Source organism: Lithobates pipiens, unplaced genomic scaffold, assembly GCF_037356315.1.
Source record: "Lithobates pipiens isolate NorthernLeopardFrog02 unplaced genomic scaffold, aLitPip1_a1.2 Scaffold_8, whole genome shotgun sequence".
Classification (NCBI taxonomy): Eukaryota; Metazoa; Chordata; class Amphibia; order Anura; family Ranidae; genus Lithobates; species Lithobates pipiens.
The window spans coordinates 207176510-207199529 of NW_027507903.1; the positions used below are offsets into that span (position 1 = coordinate 207176510).

At 41.2% G+C, this 23020-nt stretch overlaps 1 protein-coding gene across 1 annotated transcript in view; it reads right to left on the bottom strand.

The window, feature by feature from the left end:
• CFTR (CF transmembrane conductance regulator) overlaps positions 1-23020 on the bottom strand; it is a 275425-nt gene that overhangs the window by 219473 nt on the left and 32932 nt on the right. Inside the window, exons 2-5 of the mRNA XM_077472949.1 lie at positions 21905-22015; positions 20118-20229; positions 3530-3745; positions 3347-3436 (exon numbers count right to left, since the gene is read on the bottom strand). Coding sequence (XP_077329075.1) covers positions 3347-3436; positions 3530-3745; positions 20118-20229; positions 21905-22015 — 529 coding nt within the window. The remainder of the gene's footprint in view (positions 1-3346; positions 3437-3529; positions 3746-20117; positions 20230-21904; positions 22016-23020) is intronic.

Here is a 23020-nt window from a genome sequence, read left to right on the forward strand (position 1 = left end):
GAAAAAAGGTATTTATAATGTTTTTTTATAGCTATACAAAAATGATCATTTACAATCACTTTAATATACATAAAAATGATTACTCATAGAGTACAAATTAAGCTATGGGCCTGTTCACATGATCCTGCTTACTTAAAATAGTAAAATCCCATTCTGTTAAAGCCGTTTGACCTGCTAACCTGCTCCCGATCAGTGCTCTGACCGAAGTGTTCTGGTGCGGGGGGGGGGGGGGGGGGGTGTTGGGTGCATCACTCTGTCAAAACACAATAGCACAGCAGGGGAGATCACTGTACTAAGGTTGGTTTTGTTGGTACAGCGGCTCAGACATTAGCTGTCAGGTTTTTTTTTTTTCAACCCGCTAGGTTGAAGGAAAAAAAACACTAGTAGTGTGTATGAGGCTTAAAAAACTTTTTTTCCATTTTAGCTCAACCCAAAAAAAACACATGTATACGTCATCTCATTCTAGCACATGTAATAACTTTTTGTATCACCTGCCCCTTCCTTGTAATATGTAACTTTTGTATGCAAGCACTCCCAAATCTCTTGTCTTAAATTGATTTGTAACTCTACAGTTTCTCTCCTGCTACACAAATCATGTATAATAATAATGGGGTTCTTTTTTCCTACAAATGTGAAACCTGTGCCTTAAGCAGGCATTGTATTATAATAAAAAAAAAACAATACATTAGTAAAGCAAATTATCCAATTGGGATCAGAAAAAAAATACAAATACAAATGCCATCTGACCTGAGTTTTTTTTTTTTACTTTTACAGACATTTTTGCCAGTTTAGGGAAAAGTGAAGTGATTACTCCCATTACACATTTTTATAATAACAGCACTAAGCAGGTGAAAGACAAATGAGCAACAGGAAATATATTTTATTTATACTCATGATCTTGGCACTATGGCTATAGTATTTGAAAATAGGTATGATAGCAAACATAAAGTAATTCCACAGACATTCACAGACCACAGTGAGGGAAAGCTTGTTTTCATTCCAGTTCTTATTATTTTAATTGTGAAGGTCACCTTATAATTGTCTTTAATCAGAAAATGAAGCCTAATGCCCTGTACACAAGATCGGTTTTCCCATCAGTATAAACTCTGAAGGTTTTTCCGACGGAGTTCAGATGGAATTCTGCTGAAACTGTCTTGCATACACATGATCACACCAAAATCTGATCGTCAAGAACGTGGTGACGTACAGCATGTACCACAGGACTAGAAAAAGGAAGTTCAATAGCCAATAGCTTCTGTCTCGTACTTGCTTCAGAGCATGCGTCGTTTTTGGTCCATCGGAACACCATACAGACAAGCGGTTTTCCCAATAGGAATTGGTTCCGTCAGGAATATTTAGAACGAGTTCTATTTCTAGTTCATCAGAATAAAAAAAAAAGTTTGATGAGACATACACACGATCGAAATATACAATGAAAAGCTTGGGTCTGACTTTTTCTGTCTGACATTCCGCTCGTGTGTACACATCATAACATACCATGAATGTTGCGTATGGGACTTTTCACCAGCACACCTCAATAAAACCTATTAGTGTGAATAGGCCCTACTGAAAAAAATGTGATTCTTTTATGTGAAGGCACAAATGCATGACAACACATCCAGCTTGATTTAACCTTGAATGTGAATGCCAAGCAAACATTGAGCAGTTTTATCAGTAAGATGTTGAATTAAAAAACATGGAATGCTTTGCCACAGCTTACGCTTAGTATCATACAGACATCCCAACCTGCAAAAACTAAATTTAACACAAGAGGATTTAACACCAGAGGATGATCAAATTTAATTTAATCATTATACAAAGGTTTAGCTCTTCTAACCACATTTGAAGTGGTCATGGTGCTAGGATTCAGTATGTGCAGTGTTTCTGCTTTAAACAGGCAGTGGGGGTGGGGCTGAGAGAGAAAGAGAAGTGGGGCTGAGAGAGGGGGGTGACTGACAGAGATGGGGGGCGACTGACAGAGATGGGGGGCTCAGAGAGAGAGTGGTGGACAGAGAGGGGGGCTGAGAGAGACGAGGGGGAGATGAGAGAGAGGGGGGGCTGACAGAGAGAGGGGGGAAATGAGAGAGGGGGGGCTGACAGAAAGAGGGGGAGATGAGAGAGAGACCCCTAGCCCTGTCTCTATCCGCAGTCCCTCTGTCCCTCCCCCCCATTCCCAGTCTGTATCAGGTAGGTATGTGTCAGTGTATGATGCACAGAGGGAGGATAAGTGGTCACAGTACAGGGGGTACAGTACAAGGGGAGCAGGAGGGCACAGCACTGGGAGAGGGTAAGTGGTCACAGTACATGTGGCAGGGGTACCGTACAAGGGGAGCAGGAGGGCACAGCACAGGGGGCAGGTAAGTGAGCACAGTACAGTGGGCAGGGGGGTACAGTACAAGGGGAGCAGGAGGGCACAGGGGGAGGGTAAGTGGGCACAGCACAGGGGGAGAGTAAGTAGGCACAGTACAGGGGGCAGGATGGTACAGCACAGGGGTAGGGTAAGTGGGCACAGTACAGGGAGCAGGAGGGCACAGCACAGGGGGAGGATAAGTGGGCAATGTACAGGGGGAGCAGGAGGGTGGAAGGAAGGAAGGATGCCCCTTACATCAGGGTACTCCCTGGGAGGCAGGAGGGTCTGCATGGATGGATGGATCAGGGCTTCATACTTCCCCCCCTCACATCCCCTTCTGGTAGGCAGAACACACTCACAGGGAGTGTGGGTGGGGCAGACACAGGAGGAGAGGACGGGAGGAGGAGGAGTAGAAGCAACTCTCTTTCTGCTCTCCTGTCTGGCTATGCGAACAGCAAGGGGGAGGGGGAAGTGTCAGCATTGGCTCTGCAGAGTAGCTTTCCAAGGATCAGCTCTGGAGCCGAGATATCGCGTGGCACTTGTGGGTGTCAGGGAGCCGCAGCCGAAATGTGGGAGACTTGGGATGTCTGATCATAGATCATTCTATTATATTGTGCATACAAAGATGGTGGAACAGAGGTTAAATGTATAAAGCAGTCGTCTCCAAACTTTCTAAACAAAGAGCCAGTTTTCTGTTCTTCAGACTTCAGGGGGACTGGACTATGGTCAACAGGAGTACAAAATGCTCCAGCATCAGTGCTAAATCATTGGTTCTAATGCAAGGAATAGTGCCACATTGTTGATATCAATAGGAAGAATAGTACCCCACTGATTGTGTCAGTAGGTGTAAAAGTGCCCCAAGGGCCAGATAAAGTTAAGCAAAGGGCCACATCTAGCCCCCAGGCTGCAGTTTGGAGACCACCGGTATGAAGTATGTGTGGAAGAAACTGTACAATTTGACTTCTCAAGCTCCGTCAACATACATTAAATTCTTACCTCATCAAATTTATTCAGGTTGTTTGAGAGCAGACTTACTAGCTGACCCGTGCTTATTTTATCCAGAACTTTGCTCGACAATTTTAAGGTCTGTTGGCAATAGAAATATCAGAAACTATTTTAGTCCACATGATGAAAGTCAGAAAGAAAACAGACATAAAGTAAAATATACTCCACTCTTACCTTTTTGTAAATTAAACTGAACATTGCTATCCTCATCTGCATCCCTATATGATGAAGACCAAATATGGCGGGATGTACAAGGAGCATTCTGACTGCAAAGAGTAAGGACAAGCCGATTGCCAGGTAATAAGCAATGGACCTCTCTGCAGTATTATTTTGATCGTAAGAAGCTATGATTCTTCCAAGAAGAAGAGGTTGAACAGCTTTAGTGACTTCCTAGAAGAAATATACAAATATCTTAAAATATGAAATACAGTATATAATGCTCTTCAAAAACGAGTTGCACTAGCGATTCAGTTTATTGATTGTCTACAAATCTGTTTAGAAGCTATGGATTAGTGTACTTTGTATTTCACCTTTACTCCTTGCATTGTCCAATTTATTAGGAATAAAGTGTGACGTAAGTTTTATGACCACTTATTGCAAAGAGCAATCTATATGCAGAGTCCAGTGGATCAAGTTAAAAGGAGAACAAGCATATAAAAACAAGTCCATCCAGAGTCACAAAAGCACAGGAATGTCAGCAGATCAGGGCAAGCCTCTTGTGGGGAGCAGAAAACATGTAAATGAGAAAAATAATACAGAGGCGTAACAAAGTGCAGACTGTTGTACATTTACTCAGTGCAAAGGGTGTAAGATCAACTCACATTTGGTAAGATAAAATAGGCACATCATTTTTCATCTCAGGTGGGATCAAGATCAGCACTCGCACTTTAGACTACACTTTCCACCTTAATGGTTAAACCCAGGTGGGTCTATGGTGGCTAGGCAGAGGAATCATTCAGGCAGCCACTATGTAGTTGCAACACAAGTCATGTTTTAATTGAATCAGTGATCACCGCAGGTTTTCTCTGGCTGTGTGGAGAGTCGCAAACAGGTCCGGCTGCCGGAGAACTAGCATTATAGTGAACGGGGCTGGCAGCCGCACCTAGCCACTGTGAGCCACAGGAGGCACTGCCGCTACAATTCATACTGGCCCTAATCGACGGTGTGAATGTACCCTTTGAATGTCCTGTGTGGGGAGGTGGGGGTTGTGGGCGAGGGGCACAATTGAAATCTGGGAGGGGGGCAGTCCACCCCAGCACCACTTTAGATCTGGCCATACAGTATTAGTTTATCTAGCACCCCTATATTCCTTGCTGCCAGTGCTATTGCATAGCAGTCATCCGTAGCGGTGCTCCCGCAATTGAAATGTCCAATGTCTCTGTAGTCGCCTCTTCCTACCTATACATCAATACCCAGCACTTAACTGTGGGGCCTGTCTGTCAGACTTACCATACATTGAGACTCTATATGACCTGAAAACTTTGCTTCAATTTTATGTGTATTCTTCTCTTGTTGATTTCAGGTATGCACTATGTCCCTCTACCATGATGATCTGAGGTTGGGTGCAGGAGCTATACCCATTTCTCTCTTGCCTCTTTCCATTAAAATGGTTTTGGGGCCTGATCAGTATATGTGCCTCCCTTGGTACAGAAAGGTATGTGATTTCTACTCCAATATTGGTTGTTCTGTTATTTGTTATTAGACATGACCTGTTTCACGTTAATCCGTGCACCTCCAATCGTGTTATTGTGTTTTTGTTCTTTGCTGCTTGTTTTAGGCTGCTCATAGCGCCTCAACAACCCCCTGATAGGGCAGACCCTTGTAAGGGCCTTTTTTTGGGCTCTTCCAAGGTCCTTATTTCAATATATTGTAGTTTGACCACTTCTACTTCTCCTTCTGTTCATCCCTGTCCTCCCCCCCATCCTTCTCTTTGTTCTCTCCTTCCTTCTTCCTGCTCCCTCCTTCTCGCCCAGGGAATAATCAAAGGGGATTCTATCTAACACATTGGTGTGACCGCATACAGGCCCAGTGGCCGCCATGGATCTCCTCAAGGTTACCACCCTCAATGTGAAAGGCCTAAGAGCCCCTGAGAAGCGCTGTCCGCTATTGGCTGATTTCAAAAAGTATAAAACCCAAGTTGTTTTCCTGCAGAAAACGCATTTCAGCGGTGACCGGATCCCCAAAAGGGGGAGAATGAGAATCTGCTGCTGTTGAAAAGGTACTATTTTAATCAAGCCAAATCATATATTTATATACTATATGTTATAACATAATAATTTATTATTTATCTACTGTATTTATCTGTGTATAACATGCACTTTTTTTCCCCCCTAAAATCAGGGGAAAATTGTGGGTGCGTGTTATACACGATCCCCCGCCGATTGTGAGCCTCTCAGCCGTTCTCAGGGGCTTTCGGCCACTCTCGGCCATTCTGGGCGGCTTTCAGAACTCTCGCAGTCCCACGTGAGCCATCGAAAGCCGTCGAGAGCGGCCAAAAGCCAAGAGCTACCAAGCGCCGCTGAGATACACAGGACATCCGGCTCTGTATCTTGGCGGCGCCATTTTTAAATGGCAAGGCTACACTTACAAGTCTGCAAATTACACTGACAAGGCTGCAATGGCAAGTCTGCAAATGACACTGACAACAAGGCTGTAAATGACACTGACAAGGCTGCATGACAAGGCTACAGATGGACACTGACAAGGCTGCAGACGGACATTGATAAGGCTGCATTGATGGGCATTTAAATGTAATTATTTTTCCTTAAACTTCCCCCCTAAAAGTTTTTTTCCTTAAAATTCCCTCCTAAACTTGGGGTGCGTGTTATACGTCGGCGCATGTTATACGCCAATAAATACGGTATTTACTGTGAAATTACTGGTTTCAAGTTTTAACTTCAAACTTCAGTAATTTGTTCATTAAGCCACCTGCTTGAGTACAGTTTTTGAAAATATAGTAAATTACCTTAAAAACAATATATAATAATTATTTGTATATGATGTATGTATGGTAATTAACCCCTTGCCACCCAGGCCAATTCTGACACTTCATACATATAATATATATATATAACATATATAATATATTTAGCAGACACCCAAGAAAATAAAACGGTGGTCTTTGCAACTTTTTATGTTGTGCGGTATTTGCGTATGTGAAAGATGATGTTACGCCTAGTAAATAGATACCTAACATCTCATGCTTTAAAATTGTGCACACTCGTGGAATGGCTCCAAACTTCAGTACTTTAAACATGTAACCTGTCAAAAATTTTAAAGCGTTGTCTTTGGAGATTTTTGAGTTACAGAGGAGGTCTAGTGCTAGAATATTATTGTTCTCACTCTAACGATTGTGGCCTATGTAACCTGTGTGTATCTGGCTCTGATACTAGCCAGTGCCTCACCAGCCACTGACCTCACCGCACGTCCCTGGAATCTGCATGTTTTTTAAAATACCTGCAGTGTACATAGATCACCCAAGGGGAATGTTTTTACTCCACAAAAGTGGAGATCAATGTATGGGATTTCTTTACCACACCTAGACAGGTAACAACTTTTTTGGAAGGAAGTAAACTAATTTCAGCAAAAAAAATAAAAAATCTATCTGGTGCTTTTTCATAACAACCTTTCTAACGTGCAATGATACTTAATCACTTCACAAATTATAACTTTAAGCAACTTTAGAGCAAATACAGCCATATAAGTTTTGCCACAGAACAGTTACTCTGTCAGATAAATGATTATTATCCCTCTCACTTTCTCTGGCTGTGAAGTTCCTTTTTAATAACAGGCCAGCTCGCTTACTCCACCCTATTTACCTAACAGAGTTTCTCTGTCTAGGTCTAGGTAACAATAACAGGTTTGAACTGCATAAACTCAATAATATCAAGTGATTATTCATATGCACCTTCTGAGGTGTGACTACACCAAAATACACCTTTCAGATATGGATGAAGGTTTACCTTAAACTCTGCTTTTTGCCACCATTAAGGCTTCATGCACATTTTGGCTTTTGTAAACACTTTTCTCCTAGCAAGAGAAAAGCAGTTTTAAATGTGCGCCCAAGCTGCGTTATTGCGAACACATTTAGGTGCATTTATGTGTGTTTAGGTGTGTCAAGCACTTGGGCATCTGTTTTATTTTACTGGCCAGAATATTCATTTCTTCTCACCACTGAAATTAAAAATTGCTCAAGCGATAAATATGCCTAGCGCTTAGGTGCGTTTAGATGTGTTTATACATGCTTAGGCCCGTTTTGGCATTTTTTCTGAAAAAGCACTTGAACTCTTGAACGCACAAGTGCTGAGTTTTTGTTTCTGCTTCTAAATGACTGTAAATACTTATGTGTGCATGGACAAATCGGCTAACGTGGAAGGGGATTTGGAGGCGGAAAAAACAGGAGTTTTTTCAGCTCAAGGCCTAAGGGTCCACACACACACACTAGACGGCTGAAAAAAAATGACAGAAAAAGCAGCATAAAATAATACACTCATAGTGGCTTGTATTGCATAAGTGCCTTATGGGGGTTTATGGGCATTTGTATTTATAAGTATTTTTAGTCAGTCAGCAATAGCAAGCTACACATTTCTCTCAGCACCATTTCCTTTAAAGCAACCCCCCACCAAAAAAAAGATAACAAAACATGCTTCCTGGGGAAAAAAACCTTTAATGCTTACCTATACTGCCGCCTGTATCACTGTTCTCATTTGCATTTCAGAGACTTGAAATTTTCTTAAAATTCACCCTTCTAGGTGGTTTGGATGCAAGGTTACCTACTGCACATTGTGGATCCTTCCACTGGCCCCATGTCATTGCTGTATCTTTTAGTGACTAAGGCTGGATTCACACCTATGCATTTTTTGTGCTTTTTGCATTTTGAAGATTTGCACTACAGTCCATTTAACATGGTTTCCTATGGAACCCGTTCTGTAGTGCAAATCTGCAAAATGCAAAAAGCATTAAAAATACATAGGTGTGAATCCAGCCTTAGATGTCGGTAGGAGGAAACAGAGTGCCAAGGGGGACCAAGCATCTGGTGCTCCAGAAAGTGTGAGGTGCAGGACATACTTCAGGCAATGGTGTCTGGAATACAAAGGAGAATGGCAGCTTGGCCAACGGGTCAGATAAATATTTAAGCTACTTTCACACTGAGGCATTTTTCAGGCGCTTTAGCGCTAAAAATAGCGCCTCAAAACCGCCTTACCAGCAGCTCCGTTGTGAAAGCCTGAGTGCTTTCACACTGAAGCGGTGCGCTTGCAGGACAAGAAAAACAGTCCTGCAAAAAACATATTTGGGGCGGTGCGGGAATGGTGCATACACCGCTCCCAACACGCCCTGCCCATTGAAATCAATGGGCAGCGCCCTCAAAGCATTTCGGCAGCGCTACTTTGCGGACACTTTTAACCCCTTCGAGTGGGGGGGTTATAAGCGCACCACTGGCGATGGCAAAGTGCCGCTTAAACAGTGGTTAATTGCCGTTAAAACTAGCTTTACTGCTACTGTCCCCCACCTCCTAAGTGTGAAAGTGCCTAAAAGACTTCTTTACCACAGAGTATTTTTTCATCTCTGTTTCGAGGTGACAGGGACTCTTTAACCAGCATATTGTGTGCTCGGCATATTACACCTTTAGCCAGTGATCCGTTGCTAAGAGCAGTACAAGATAATCTGAACAACTCAATTCACACGCGAAGGAGATTTACAAACCAATGTAAAGTATATCTAAATGCAAACATGATTGGTAGGATTTCCCTTGACTTATTATAAATACAATATAAAAAGCAAATATCTGAAAAGTAAGAGAAACCCTCTCATAGCTCACACTGAGCTGTGGGAATGAAGCCATGCGAGTTCAGCTAATGATTTCACTCCCGCATGTCAGTCCCGATTTTGGCTAGAATTTCAGACATCTGTGCGGGTTTCTGCACAGATGTCAATGGAAATCGCACCCTGAAATCGCAAAAAGTAGTACAGAAACTACTTTTTGAAATCGGTGCAACGTAGCACCGATTAGGACAGTGCCATTGCCGGCAATTGCCGCTGATTTCACATGTCAAATCGCACGTCAAATCGCACCAATGTGAACCAGGGCTAAAAGTAAATCTAAGCCTAGGTTCACATAGGAGCGATTTGTCATGCGATTTGAGAGATCAAATCGCATTACAAGTCGTAGCCTATTGGAGGCAATGGCACTGTTCCAATCAGTGCAACACCGATTTTGAGGCGCCGCACCGATTTGCAAAAGTAGTTTCTGTACTATTGCCAATTTCAGGTGCAACTTCAATAGACATCGGTGTATGAAGCCACACAGATGTTTATCAAGTACACCTGAAATAACGCTGATCTTGCTACATTGAAATCATGCTACTTCAAGTGAAGTAGCGCTATTTCAAAGTAGCATCAATGTGAACCAGGGCTAAAGAAAATTTTGTTTTGTTTTTTGTTTTGGATATAGTTTAATTAGAACACCGATAAGTTCTTATTGCTGCCTGTGCCTCTGTTAGGGAATATTACTCTCTCAATTTGTCCTGTTATACCATTATAACTGAAAGTAAAAGTAAAAGAAAATCACAGATTTTGGGTTGTCCACAGAAAAGATAGAGGGAAAATCTTCCAATGGGTATAAAAGTTCTGGTGACCTGGAGGTCTCCAAGGGATACCTTTAATTTGTAGGGATTTCCTATCACTTCCTGTTTTGGCTATGGGACAGGGAGTGAAGATATATCTCCCCAATGGGACACAGATGGAAAAAAATAAACTGACAGGGGTTGTAGCCCTCCCTTATGCTGTTCAAAATGAAAAAAAAAATTGCCTATAGTTCTACTTTAAGTGGGGTACACACTATGAGAAAATCGTACGAACGATTGATTGATATTTTCATGAAAGTGCATATCATTATGTAACCAACAATGGTATTAACTTGTACTAAAATTCTCAAATGACAAAGGCAAATGTTGTTTATCGTGCATGATTTCTATGTTTGTTGCCACCTTCTTCTGGGTTGTTCTTTGCTTCTGATCACTCTGATTATTTTCGTACAATTACTGTACACATTGGGGGTTATTTACCAAAGGCAAATCCACTTTGCACTGAACGTGCATTTGGAAGTGCAGTCGCTCTAAATCTAAAGGGTAGATCTGAAATGAGGGGAAGCTCTGCTGATTTTATCATCCAATCATGTGCAAGCTAAAATTCTGTTTTTTATTTTCCTTGCATGCCCCCTCCCCTCGATCTACGGCGACTTTACTTCCAAGTGCACTTACAGCGCAAAGTGGATTTTCCTTTAGTAAATAACCCCCCTTGAGCAAAAATCGGACTTTGTATTCACGTACGGTTAAAAATTTCCTAACTTGAACCTTCGTTATTTTTTTCACCCAAGCAGTCAGGAATCGGCTGTCGAAAGCACTATACTAACGATCAGATAATCGTTCCTCGTATGTTCCAATATTCTTACAGTGTGTACCCAGCTTCACTCAGTTGTAATCACAAGTGTTCTCATTAAAATATTTCCCCTATATTCCTGTGCTGGTGGCAACTCAAAATTTGGGATTTTCAGTGACTGTTAGCCCTAGTACACACAATCGGACATTCCGGCAACCAAATCCGACGGATTTTGTCCGAAACTGTTGCATACACACGGTCGGACAAAGTTGTCAGAAAATCCGATTGTACATAACGTGATGACGTTATTTCGTTAGGACGGGACCACGTTCAGGCTAGTAGCCAATAGCTTTGGTCTAGGAATTTGATCTGAGCATGCGTGGCACTTTGTCCGTCGGAGTAGGCTACACATAATATGTCCGACCGGAGCATTTTGTCTGAAAATTTTACCGGCAAGTTGTAAAAGTTGGTCCGTCGGATATTCTGATGGAAACAGTCCGATGGAGACCACACACAGTCGGAATATCCAACAAAACGGTCCGATAGGACACATTCCGTCGGAATCTCCGACCGTGTGTACAAGGGCTTAGAGAGTTAAAGTGATTGTAAAGCCATTATTTAAAATTTTTAAAAGTAAATAACATGTTATACTTACCTGCTCTGTGCAGTGGTTTTGCACTGAGCAGCCCCAATCCTCCTCTTCTCAGGTTCCCCTCCACTCCACCCAAGTGCTTGCTATGGAGGCATTTGTGCAGGCTGCTCCTGAGTCAGATCTGTGTGTCTATTGCCCGCCCCCTCCGAGAGAGCAGCTGCTCACCTACACATTGCTGGATCAAGTTCAGGCTCAGGAAAATATGGGGGTGACTGCACAAAGATGTTTTTTTTTTTTACATAATGCAGAGAAAGCATTAAAGCGTAACTCCACTTTTGTTGAGAAAAAAACATTCCCAATGGGATCTAAGTACATTTCAATGATTAACTATCTTTGTTGCAGATCCCTCTACCTTTTTCTTATTCTGGAGAAATCCATGTATGTCTGGCTGTGCCTCTGTGCTCAGTGAGTCTAATGGGAGTGGTTTCATAACTATCAGTCAGCTGTGACACCCGAAGAGCACTAATGAGGAAAGCTGCTGGGCCTGCATCCCTTTAGATGTGTTCCTATTGGAAATATCTCACCAAAAATTAAATTTTTGTTGCAGGGGATGCTTGAAATTTGACTTGTATTTTAGGCAGACTTCTGGGAAATTTAGTGAGCCAATCACACAATCAGGAAATGATGTTTCTGGGGAGTGGTCAGTACACACTCTGTGTATAGAACAAAAGCGCCACTCCAAGTGCAGTAAATCTAGTTATTTTAATGAAAGCAGCCTGCTTTCCAGATACTGCTGCCATCCAGTGCATGAAATCCATCCATTCCACAGACACCCGCCATTATATGCCTACATGCTTAACATGCTTGTACTTTTGTGAGTACCATGCTTTTAGCCTTTCATTAAAATAACTAGATTTACTGCACTTAGAGTGGCGCTATTGTTCTATTTACAGTGTTCTCAGAAGATTGCTTCTTATGCTTCCACGGGGCTGCCTTCTAAAGCTGCTATATTTCTACATTTTACATGGACTTTATTTAAGACATTATTGTTTTCTACATTCCATTGTTATAGCTGCCATCTGGTGAATTTAGTTTTTTCTTTTTGAGCATTCAGGTTGGATTTTAAACATTGTGTGGATATTAGCGTTCACTACACCTTTCCATTTGTTGTCTGTGTATAGAACACCTCCAGGTAACCGTATTGCATTTACAGAAAATTACAGCGGCTGCTGGTTGAAAAGGAAAAGGTCCTTTTCATTCGATCACAATATGATTTGTATCGCAATTGTTCATGCTATATTATTTTTTTCTTTATTTGCTATTTCCCCCCCCCCCCCCTTCAGCCTTTAGAATGACTTTAACCGCTTGCCAAACAGCCGCCATCATTATACTGCGGCAGGTCGGCACGATCCCACGAGCTGTTGTAGCTATATGACGTAGGATAGCTGCACTATGGGGGTGCCGATGCTCGTGGTCGACGGTCTCAACAACCACCAACCACGAGCGATCTAGGACACGAGTGGCAGAACAGGGACGCGTGTGTGTAAACACACAAATCCCTGTTCTGTGAGTAATGACAGATCGTGAGTTCCTAACAGCTAGGAACCATGATCTGTCATTTCCTCTAGGTCAGTCCTCCCCCCTACAGTTAGAAACACAACTAGGGAACACAGTTAACCCCTTGATCGCCCCTAGTGTTAGCCCCTTCCCTGCCAGTTACATTTTTACAGTAATCAGTGCATTTTTATTTTTATAGCACTGATCGCTGTATAAATGCCAATGGTGCCAAAAATGTGTCAAAAGTGTCCGATGTGTCTGCCATAATGTCACAGTCCTGATAAAAATCGCAGATCGCTGCCATTGCTAGTAAAAAAAAAATAATTATAAAAATGCTATAAATCTATCCCCTATTTTGTAGACGCTATAACTTTTGCGCAAACCAATCAATATACGCTTTGCGATTTTTTACAAAAAATATGTAGAAGAATACATATCAGCCTAAACTGAGAAAAATTTGCTTTTGCGTTTTTTTCAAAATTGACGCTCTTTTCTTGTTTATAGCGCAAAAAATACCGCCAAAAGAAAGATCTATTTGTGGGCAAAAAAAGGACGTCAATTTTGTTTGGGTACAACGTCGCACGACCGCCCAATTGTCAGTTAAAGCGACGCAGTACCGAATCGCAAAAAATGGCCTGGTCATTCCGCAGCCAAATCTTCCAGGGCTGAAGTGGTTAATTTCACCAATGGGGACACAGGCAGCAATAAAACCTGACGTGGTTCCAAACCCTATTCTACATGATTAAGAACTGAAAGAAAAAATGGACCAGCCCACGCAGGTGAAGGTGAGATCAAATAAAGCTCAGGTAGAGTGTTGGCTGTCATATTTGTTACTGCCCAGCTTTCTTTATTAAGTTTATTTACAAGAGCTCTTGTTAGCTACAAAGATGAGCTGGATGGTGTCCAGCTAGAAACTCGCTCACTCACTTACAATGCAGTGTCATGTGACTAGCCTCCAGCAAAAGACATAAGTGTGAACATACTGTACTCTCTGCATGGAGGGAAGCAGAGCACCTGGAGTCATAAATATGACCCTCTCCGCACATATAAGATAAAATCATCAAACATTCTGATATTTATAGGACAACAAGAAAGGTGTTACATCATTTGTCTTTCTTGATACATTCTTCCAGTGTTTGTCAGTAATGTCTGTCAATTAATTATGAGCTCTGTGTAGATGGACATTTGTTTATGTCAGAGCTCTTTTTCTCCCCATACAAGTCAATGGGAATGAAAAAGCAGCTCACATCATCTCAAAAGAATGTCAAAGGTAGTTTGGAGGTATCTCAAATGCAGAGTAAATACAAGGTGAATGCATCTGAAGGCACCTAACTTTTGGTATTGTATGAATCTAAAGCCTCATACACACGATCGGACTTTGTACAAACTTTCCCATGAACTTTTGTACAAAGGGCGTTGGCTGTAATTTTGTATTGCATACACACGATCTGACTTTTTAGGCAACAAACATGAACGTAGTGACGTTTCAACATACTGACAACACTTCAAAAGAGGACATTCAATTACTCCAGCGCCACCTTTGGTCAACTTCTGTATTGTTGTGTGATCTTTTGCATTGGTTCTGAGCATGCGTTTTTGTACTTTGTATGGGTTTTGTCCCTGGCCCGCCTGGCGCCCATCGCTGTGCGTTGCATTTGACGCCTGGACTGGTGAGTCTGCCCTAACCAAAATATCTATCCATAACATAGTTTTATGTACTTACTATCTTAATTTATTGGTCAGTATATTATTTGTATAATTTTTATTCTATTTTATATTTTTTTATAGAAACTATGTGGTAGCATCTGCTCCTGATGAGTGGGGAGATACCCACGAAACGCGTCGAGCTTTGCATTTTGATGCTCGGGTTATACTTGTATACGAAACCACATTTACAAGCTTCGAATTACTTATTTAGAAGTCCTTGACCATCTATTACAAATTTTGTTTACAATTATGGGATGCTTTTCTATCATGTGCATACATGTGTTGATGTCGGATATGCTGTCATGGGCATCATTTTGCCATATTACCTAACCAACCTATCTATTACTGTTATGTATGATTATTTGTGGATACTATACATTATGTCATATACTATGTTTCTTCTGTATCATTATTTATATATATCTTCAATTGGACTTATTTATAATGAGTAGTTCCTTTGAACATTCAATTAAATAAATTAATATGGTCCAATGAAATAATTTTGTCGTTTACTATCCAAGTGCTTCATTTAAAGTCCCAAACTTCCCTTTTATATGCGTATGAACGTAGTGACGTTTCAACATACTGACAACACTTCAAAAGAGGACATTCAATTACTCCAGCGCCACCTTTGGTCAACTTCTGTATTGTTGTGTGATCTTTTGCATTGGTTCTGAGCATGCGTTTTTGTACTTTGTACGAAAGTCCGATGGTTTTGTGTACACATGATCAGACTTTGCTCCATCGGACTTATGTTGTCAAAAAGTTTGTCCGTTTGGACAGCCAACAAAAGTCAGATGAAAACCGAAAAAGTTTGTCCGATGTAGAGTACACACGGTCAGATGTTGCTCCAAAACAGCTAATTTGCATGTTTGTTGGCAAAAAGTCAGCTCGTGTGTGCGGGCCTACAACCCAGTAACACAACAGGGTGTACATATTTTTACAGCTTAGCTTTTAAGCTTCAGAAAGAGCAGGGAAGATTTAGATATGCTGCTAGATTTTTACTGATGTCCCCACTGAGGAGATTTTCCTAATTTCTTGTCTTGGTGGAAGAGGAACAGGAGATGATGAGAAAACTGTACATTGGGGACAGAGACATTTTTGGCCACGGAGGTATTGGCCAAATTCCAATCAGTTAACAGAAGACAGTTATGTAATCAGAAGCTTTTCTAACAATCAGCGGCTGCCAATCAGCGGCTGCCAATCAGCGGCAGCCAGTGATCACTGTATTGCGACAAAGGCTGGTGCCACTGTCAGAATACAATGTCCCGGCGGGGAGAGAATTCCTCCATCCACCTTGGTTGGTCAACCTGTTAAGTTTTTTTTTTTTTGCTGCCTGTGTCTTTCTGCTTGCTGACACTTGTTCCCAACGTTTCTTGTCTTGGTTCAGGTTGGGCAGAAAATAAAAATAAATCTCTCTCAAAGAATCACAGACAGCCTAAAAATAAAAAAACAGAACCCAAGATGCACCCAAGAACATTTTTGTCCCCTCTGATTTAGTGTTAACTGCAGTTTCCTCTGATGCCGCGTACACACGACCCGACTTTCCCGGCAGAAAAGGTCAGACGGAATCATTTCATTGGATATTCCGATCGTGTGTGGGCTTCATCTGACTTTTTTCTTCAATATTTCAGACGGACCTAGAAATAGAACATGTTTTAAATCTTTCCAACAGAATCAATTCCTATCGGGAAAATCGTTTGTCTGTATGTTAGTCCGACGGACCAAATACGACGCAAGGGCAGCTATTGGCTACTGGCTATTAAATTTCCTTTCCTAGTCCCGTTGTACGTCATCGCGTTTGCAATGCACGGACTTTGGTGTGATCGTGTGTAGGCAAGTCCGTTCGGTCGGAACTCCGTCGGAAAGACCGTCAGAGTTTATTCTGACGGAAGGTCCGGTTGTCTGTACGTGGCATTAAAGGTCATGTACCTGATCAATGCTGCCTCTGATTGCTCTGTGCAGTAAGTGGCATAATGTAGGTAGGTGACCCAGAGTACAATAGTTAGGATTAGCAAAGACTGGCGCAGGCCAAAAAATGCACCATTTTCTCTATGACTGCCTAATTAGCGTCAAATAAACGTGGCACAAGCTAATTTGTTATTTGGGTCATAATGGGGCACCAAATTCCAGGGCACATTTGGCAAAATTTTGGCACAATTCTTAGGTAATTGGTGCAAATGCTCCATTATTTTGACACATGCACTTGGAAATTTTCTAGAAACTTCTGCATAACACTTTTAGGCTAGGTTCACACTATTGCGATGCGGGAACGCCGCGAATCCGCGGCGTTTTCCCGCATCGCTCACCTCCCGCCGGCAGTTCACACTGCCCTATGCGGACGGCTGGGAGTGTCAATGATATGTTAATGACACCCCCAGATCCGTCGGCATATCGCAGTGCGATCTGCCGACTCGCACAGGAATCGGATCGCATGGTGTGAACCCCCATGCGATCCGATTCCGTTGCGGACCCAAAAAAGGGTCCTGTGCGAGTTTGCTGCGGGACAGCTGCGAGTTCAGCCATACTATCTGTATGGCTGAACTCGCAGTGCTACGGAGATCGGATGTGATTTGCTGTGCGAATCACATCCGGATCTCCCCCCGCAGCAGTGTGAACCCAGCCTTAATGTGATTTGGCAGCTGGTGCAACACCCCACAAAACTTGTATTATAACATTGTTAATCAGGCACAGGGGAAATGCGCCAATATTTACACCACAAAATGGACGCATTTCTCTTTGTTCATTCCTCACTAATGCAAACAGCAGCCTTGGAAAAGCTGAAAAAAATTAAGAGGATCACTAACCAGCTTGGCATTGGCTTTGAGCATTGAAAAGCTAATAAAAATGTTAATATCAGGGATTTGGAGGGGAGCACTATGTTGTTGGGTCAGTTAGGAAGGAAGAAGAGGTGCTGTTGTTTTCAGAAAGTGGTGATAAGTTCTACAGCTGCCATTGGGAAAGAGGCTGTAGTGCCCACAGTAACAAATCAAAAAGCAACACCATTACAAAAAAAAGCAGATTAGACTATAAAATGAAGAATCCAAATTTTTGCTATAAACAATATTTCCACTCTTTAATTCTTCCACTTTTGAGGGTAATTTATTACCATAAATGAATGCTTGGAAATGTAACAGTTCTCTTATTGGATAAAGTAACACATTTTTGGCTTTCTGAATTTTCAAGTGATTAATGTTACAATGTAATTTTAAACACAATGTGAATAATTACTATACAATTTGGAGAAAGCTTAGCTCTATCTTAATACAGTGCTGGAGGGTCATTTAAAAAAAAAAAAAAAAACTTTTTTAATACTCAGTATTTATAAAGCTAATTAAAAAGTTAAAATTAAAAAAAAAAAAATTTAAATGAATAACTGTATTACATGTGGTGAAGTTTTATTAATATTGGAACTGTTATCAATAGTTTTAAAATACTCTCAGTTTTACAAAATATAAAACCTGCAAAAAATATTCTGACTTTCGTGTTCTCTACAGTTGGCACAGACATACTGTGCTGGCATAAGGTTTTCCCCCGGTGATCTGGCCAGTAGCACATCTCCTGCAATAGGCAGCCCACAGATGAGTCAGTGTATTTTTTGTTTTGTTTTTTGAACCAGTGGGTGAAATGAGAAAAATCGGACTCAATTCCCCCATCCACACACAAAATGTGGATGGGGGAATCCTCCCTGCTGAGTTATTGTATTATGACAGCGAGGAGTCTTCCCTGTCATCAGAATACACTGATCAGTATTGCTGGCTACAGCCTGCATCACTGATCGAGCAGGGAAAATCCGACAGGGCGGTTGTACAGAAGTCGATCAGTAGGTAGACTTCTGTACAACCACAGTGCTCATATATGTATATAAATTTGTCTGGCCCCTGCTTTAGAGTGCCTCCACTCTGGATGAAAGAAGCAACAAAGACACCAGTGTGGGTGGAGGGGAGTGTTGGATGTATTAGCAGATTTAGATACACTAACAAATTGAAGCCAAACTCCAGCTAATACTTTATAAGCAGTTACAGCAAACAGTTTTGTTCATTTTGGGATAAAGGTTTTACATAACTAGATCAAAGCTGACAATTGTAGCATCCTGTCAGTGGTAAATGGATTCCCTCAACCGTCTAACAGCTACATCTGCGAGACAGCTTTTTCTGTTGAAAAACAAAAGACTTACAGGCCAGATCATTAGGTGAAAATAAAAGAAAGAAAGTTGAAAATTAGAACAAATGCAGCCACCACCTCTAAGAATTGGTAAGCAGTATAAGAGAGGCGTCCTTTTAGGTTTGATACTACTTTAAAGTGTATTTGTTACATATTACCATTCAAAAAAATATTAAATCATTGTTGATTACCTTTTTTCTTACATTTTACTTGCTTAAAAACCCTACTTAGCTTTTCCCTTCTCTGCGATGTAAAGGAGGGGGCTGGGGAAGTAATGTTTATCATAGTGCACTGTGCTAGTAGATCTCATATAAGTTGCAAACACTGCTTGCCCCAAAAAAGGATTAAATATCCCAAGGCTTGGGTGGTGCATTGTATGTTAATGCAATTAAAAATACACATTACACGTTACTCTGAAGAATACAGGGTGTCTATAGAATTCTGTGCACAACCTGCTCCAAATAAACAACTAGAAAGGAAGGAAATATTCTTTAAAGTTATTTATAGGAATGGTGTGTGAATGGGAAAATATAGCAAACATTTAGTGTGGGGCACAGACAAGCAGGCCCCCAGAGCAAAGACTGCTATGAAGCTATTTGGCACAGACATGCTGCCCTCTTGCACATATTTTTTGGTCTTGTGTTGTCATTTCTGGAGTTGGGAGGGGAGTTTGCCAAGTATTTGGGGTGCACAGGTGTAATCCGTTATACCTGGATGGATCATTGCAAAACTTTTTATGGCCCCTCTTGGAAACATTTTCTTGTATGCGTATAGTTTCTAGTTCCCCTTCAAAATCAATACAAAATCAATATATATATGTGTATGTATGTATATGTGTCTGTGTGTGTGTGTGTTTATATATATATATATATATATACACACACAAACAATCACACTAAGCCCTTGTACACACGGTCAGAGAATGCGTCGGAATGTGTCCTATCGGACCGTGTTGTCGGATAATGTGTGTGGTATGCATCGGACTGATTCCGTCGGGAATATCCGTCAGACCCAATTTTCCAACTTGTTGGAAATATTTTCCGACAAACTGGTCCGATCGGACATACTCTGATCATGTGTAGAGAATTCAGATCGGACAAAGTGCCATGCATGCTCAGATCAAATTCCTACACCAAAGCTATTGGCTACTAGCCTGAACGTAGTCCCGTCGTAACGAAATAACGTCATCACGTTCTGAACGATCGGATTTTCCGACAACTTGGTCCGACCGTGTGTATGCAACAGTTTCGGACACAATCCGTCGGACAAAATCCAACGGATTTGGTTGGCAGAATGTCTGACCGTGTGTACAGGGGCTAAGTCTGTATATAAAAAATGTAGTAGGTAAAAGAACATTTAGTTTACCCCAAGATATAATAGGATGCCGTAAAAAAGAAACTTCCAGAAAAAGCATCGCTTCAGTGCATTTAGTAATTTGGGGTTGGTCTTTGACGTTGCCAGCTCCCTGTCCCATTCTCTGAAAGAAAACACAAAAGCAAGACAGTTATCCATCAACAGCTGCATCTACACTTGGAGCATATTGCTTCATTCCCAGGTATTTCCAGGGTAACTCAGATAGTGCACGTAAGGATGCTAATAAAACCCGAGTTTTAGTATCCCTGTGGGATCCATTCTTCATGGTGCTAAAATGTATTTCCACCACCAGTTCATTCACATATTTGGCAGATTTAGAAACCTGACCGTATATCCCATGGCAGGGAGTTAATTCATGTAAAGGTCACATTGTATGTTAAAAAAAAAAATGCCAGCCTTCTTAAGACCAATGCAGAAATAATAGGCAAATAAAGCTTTTGGAGTTCTTCCAGTCCCTTGCTAGACGAAAACAAAGGCAGACTATTCTAACTGGTAACAATGGAGACAAAAATGACTTGTTGGTGGAATAACATGTTATCTATCAATGCAGAAAAAGTGACACCAGAACTTTTCTTACATTCCTTTCCAATTTTTCTTGCAGTGTGATAGAAAAAATAATAATTATATATATATATATATATATATATATATATATATATATATATATATATATAAGAATGTTGTCAAGATGCCTTAAGCGATTAGACTTTTTTATCTTATAAAAATCTTATCTAAGTAAATATAAAATAAATTTTGATATCAGTTGGAACAACACTCATATCGGATATAGGTTTGAACAACACTCACATTAGCATACTAAATTATTAAAGGATTTTTTTTTTTATGTTAAGCTAAATACGGATATTTGTATCTTCGGAAAGTAACACATGCTATTATCCATAGTGAGGTTCTTTTTCTCTGTGTTGTAAATGAAGCCTAAAGGACAACTACTCTTAAAGTGTATTTATAGGGGAAAAAAAATAGAATAAATATGTGAGAAACATGTACAATGAACATACAGGATCTATGTAGTATCTCACTTTTGTCGCTACATCTCCTGTTGGGGTACTGGATATTCCAACCACCCTGAGATTATTCCCCCCAGGCTGTGGCATACAGTAATTATGTATTAGTTACAAAAGCAAGAAAAAGCGCACAGATATACCGTGAGCAATGGCTTATCTTGGCAGAAAACAATAGTAACTGGCCAATATTATCCGAGGAAGTCAAAGATTTTTTTTTCCCCTATACACATCTATTAAATTCAGTTGCTATTTAGCTACACAAGCTTATACCTTATGCCCCGTACACACAATCGGAATTTCAGAAAAACAAAACCATGGATTTTTGTTTGAAGGATGTTGGCTCCAACTTGTCTTGCATACACACAGTCACACAAATCTTGGCCAACAATTATGAACGTAGTGACGTACAAGATGTACGTGATTTCTCCATTACGAACACTAGTTTTACCAGACTGAGTGCTTCCGGGTCGTACTTTATTCCCAGCATGCGTGGATTTTTGTGCGACGGACTTGTTTACACACGATCAGAAAGTCTGACAATAAAAATTTGTTGGCGGAAAATTTAAGAACCTGCTTGCCAACATTTGTTGGCGGAAAGTCTGACAACAAATGTTTGATGGAGCAAACACACGGTCCGACATTTGTTGTTGGAAAATCTAATTGTGTGTACGGGGCATTAGAGTTTAGTGGCATACATATGCAAAGGTTGGTATAATATTATAAAGGGTACAAAGAAAATACTGATACCTTTACCTTTCAAGTCTTTCTGACAGATTATCAGCAGAATCTGCAGTGGAAATTTGATAAATATCTGACAGTTCCAATCGCTGCCTATATCCCTTCTTTAAAATTGGCTTGGTCCAACTAAAGCAAAAACAAAGCACACATTAGGTATTAAAACACAGACAACAGGCATAATCATTAATTATTCTATAACAGGTATACATTTGGATTAAATCTAATAGGTTACATTTTTAAAAAGCAACGTAAACCCCTTATTATCACCATGTACTCATCCAATTTTCAGGCAATTTCAACCGTATTCAGTATTTGTTTATTATAGGTACTTATATAGGGCCATCAATTTACACAGCAATTTTGCATATATATTGTATAGTCCCATCAGTCCCTGCCCTCAAGGAGCTTACAATCTAAGGCAGTGGTTCTCAACCCCAGTCCTTAAATATTAAAAGTCAGCAGCTACAAATACTGCAGCTGCTGACTTTTAATAAATGGACACTTACCTGTTCCAGGGTCCAGCGATGTCGGCAGCAGATGACGAGCGATCGCTCATCTCTCGGCTGCCCTCACCGCCATCCTCTGTCAGGGAATCAGGAAGTGAAGTGTTGCAGCTTCACTGCCCGGTTCCCTAATGCGCATGCACGAGTCGCGCTGCACGTCTTCACTGGTCCCCGTTGTGTGCAGGGAATGTTGCATTACCCAGAACACAACGGGGGGCGGGGCATCTGTGGCTAGCTATTCCCAGAAGTGGTTGCAGATACCTGGATTATACAGGTATCTGCACTCCCCTCCCCCCTGAAAGGTGGCAATTGTGGCACCGGAGGGAGGGAGCGTTTCCGATGAGCGGAACTTCCACTTTAGGGTGGAGGTCCACTTTAAGTACCCCCAACGCGCCATGTTTTGGGAACTTCCCTTAGATAAAATAGCTCTTATCAATACTATGTCATTGATATTGACTTAAAGCAGCTATGCAAAGTAAAGCAAAACCTGACCTGTTGGGGGTACGTGAGGTTGTGAACCACTGATCTAAGGTACCTAACTCACATTCATGCATATACATACTGAGGCCAATTTAGACAGGAGCCAATCAGCCTACTATCATGTCTTTGGAGTGTGGGAGGAAACTGG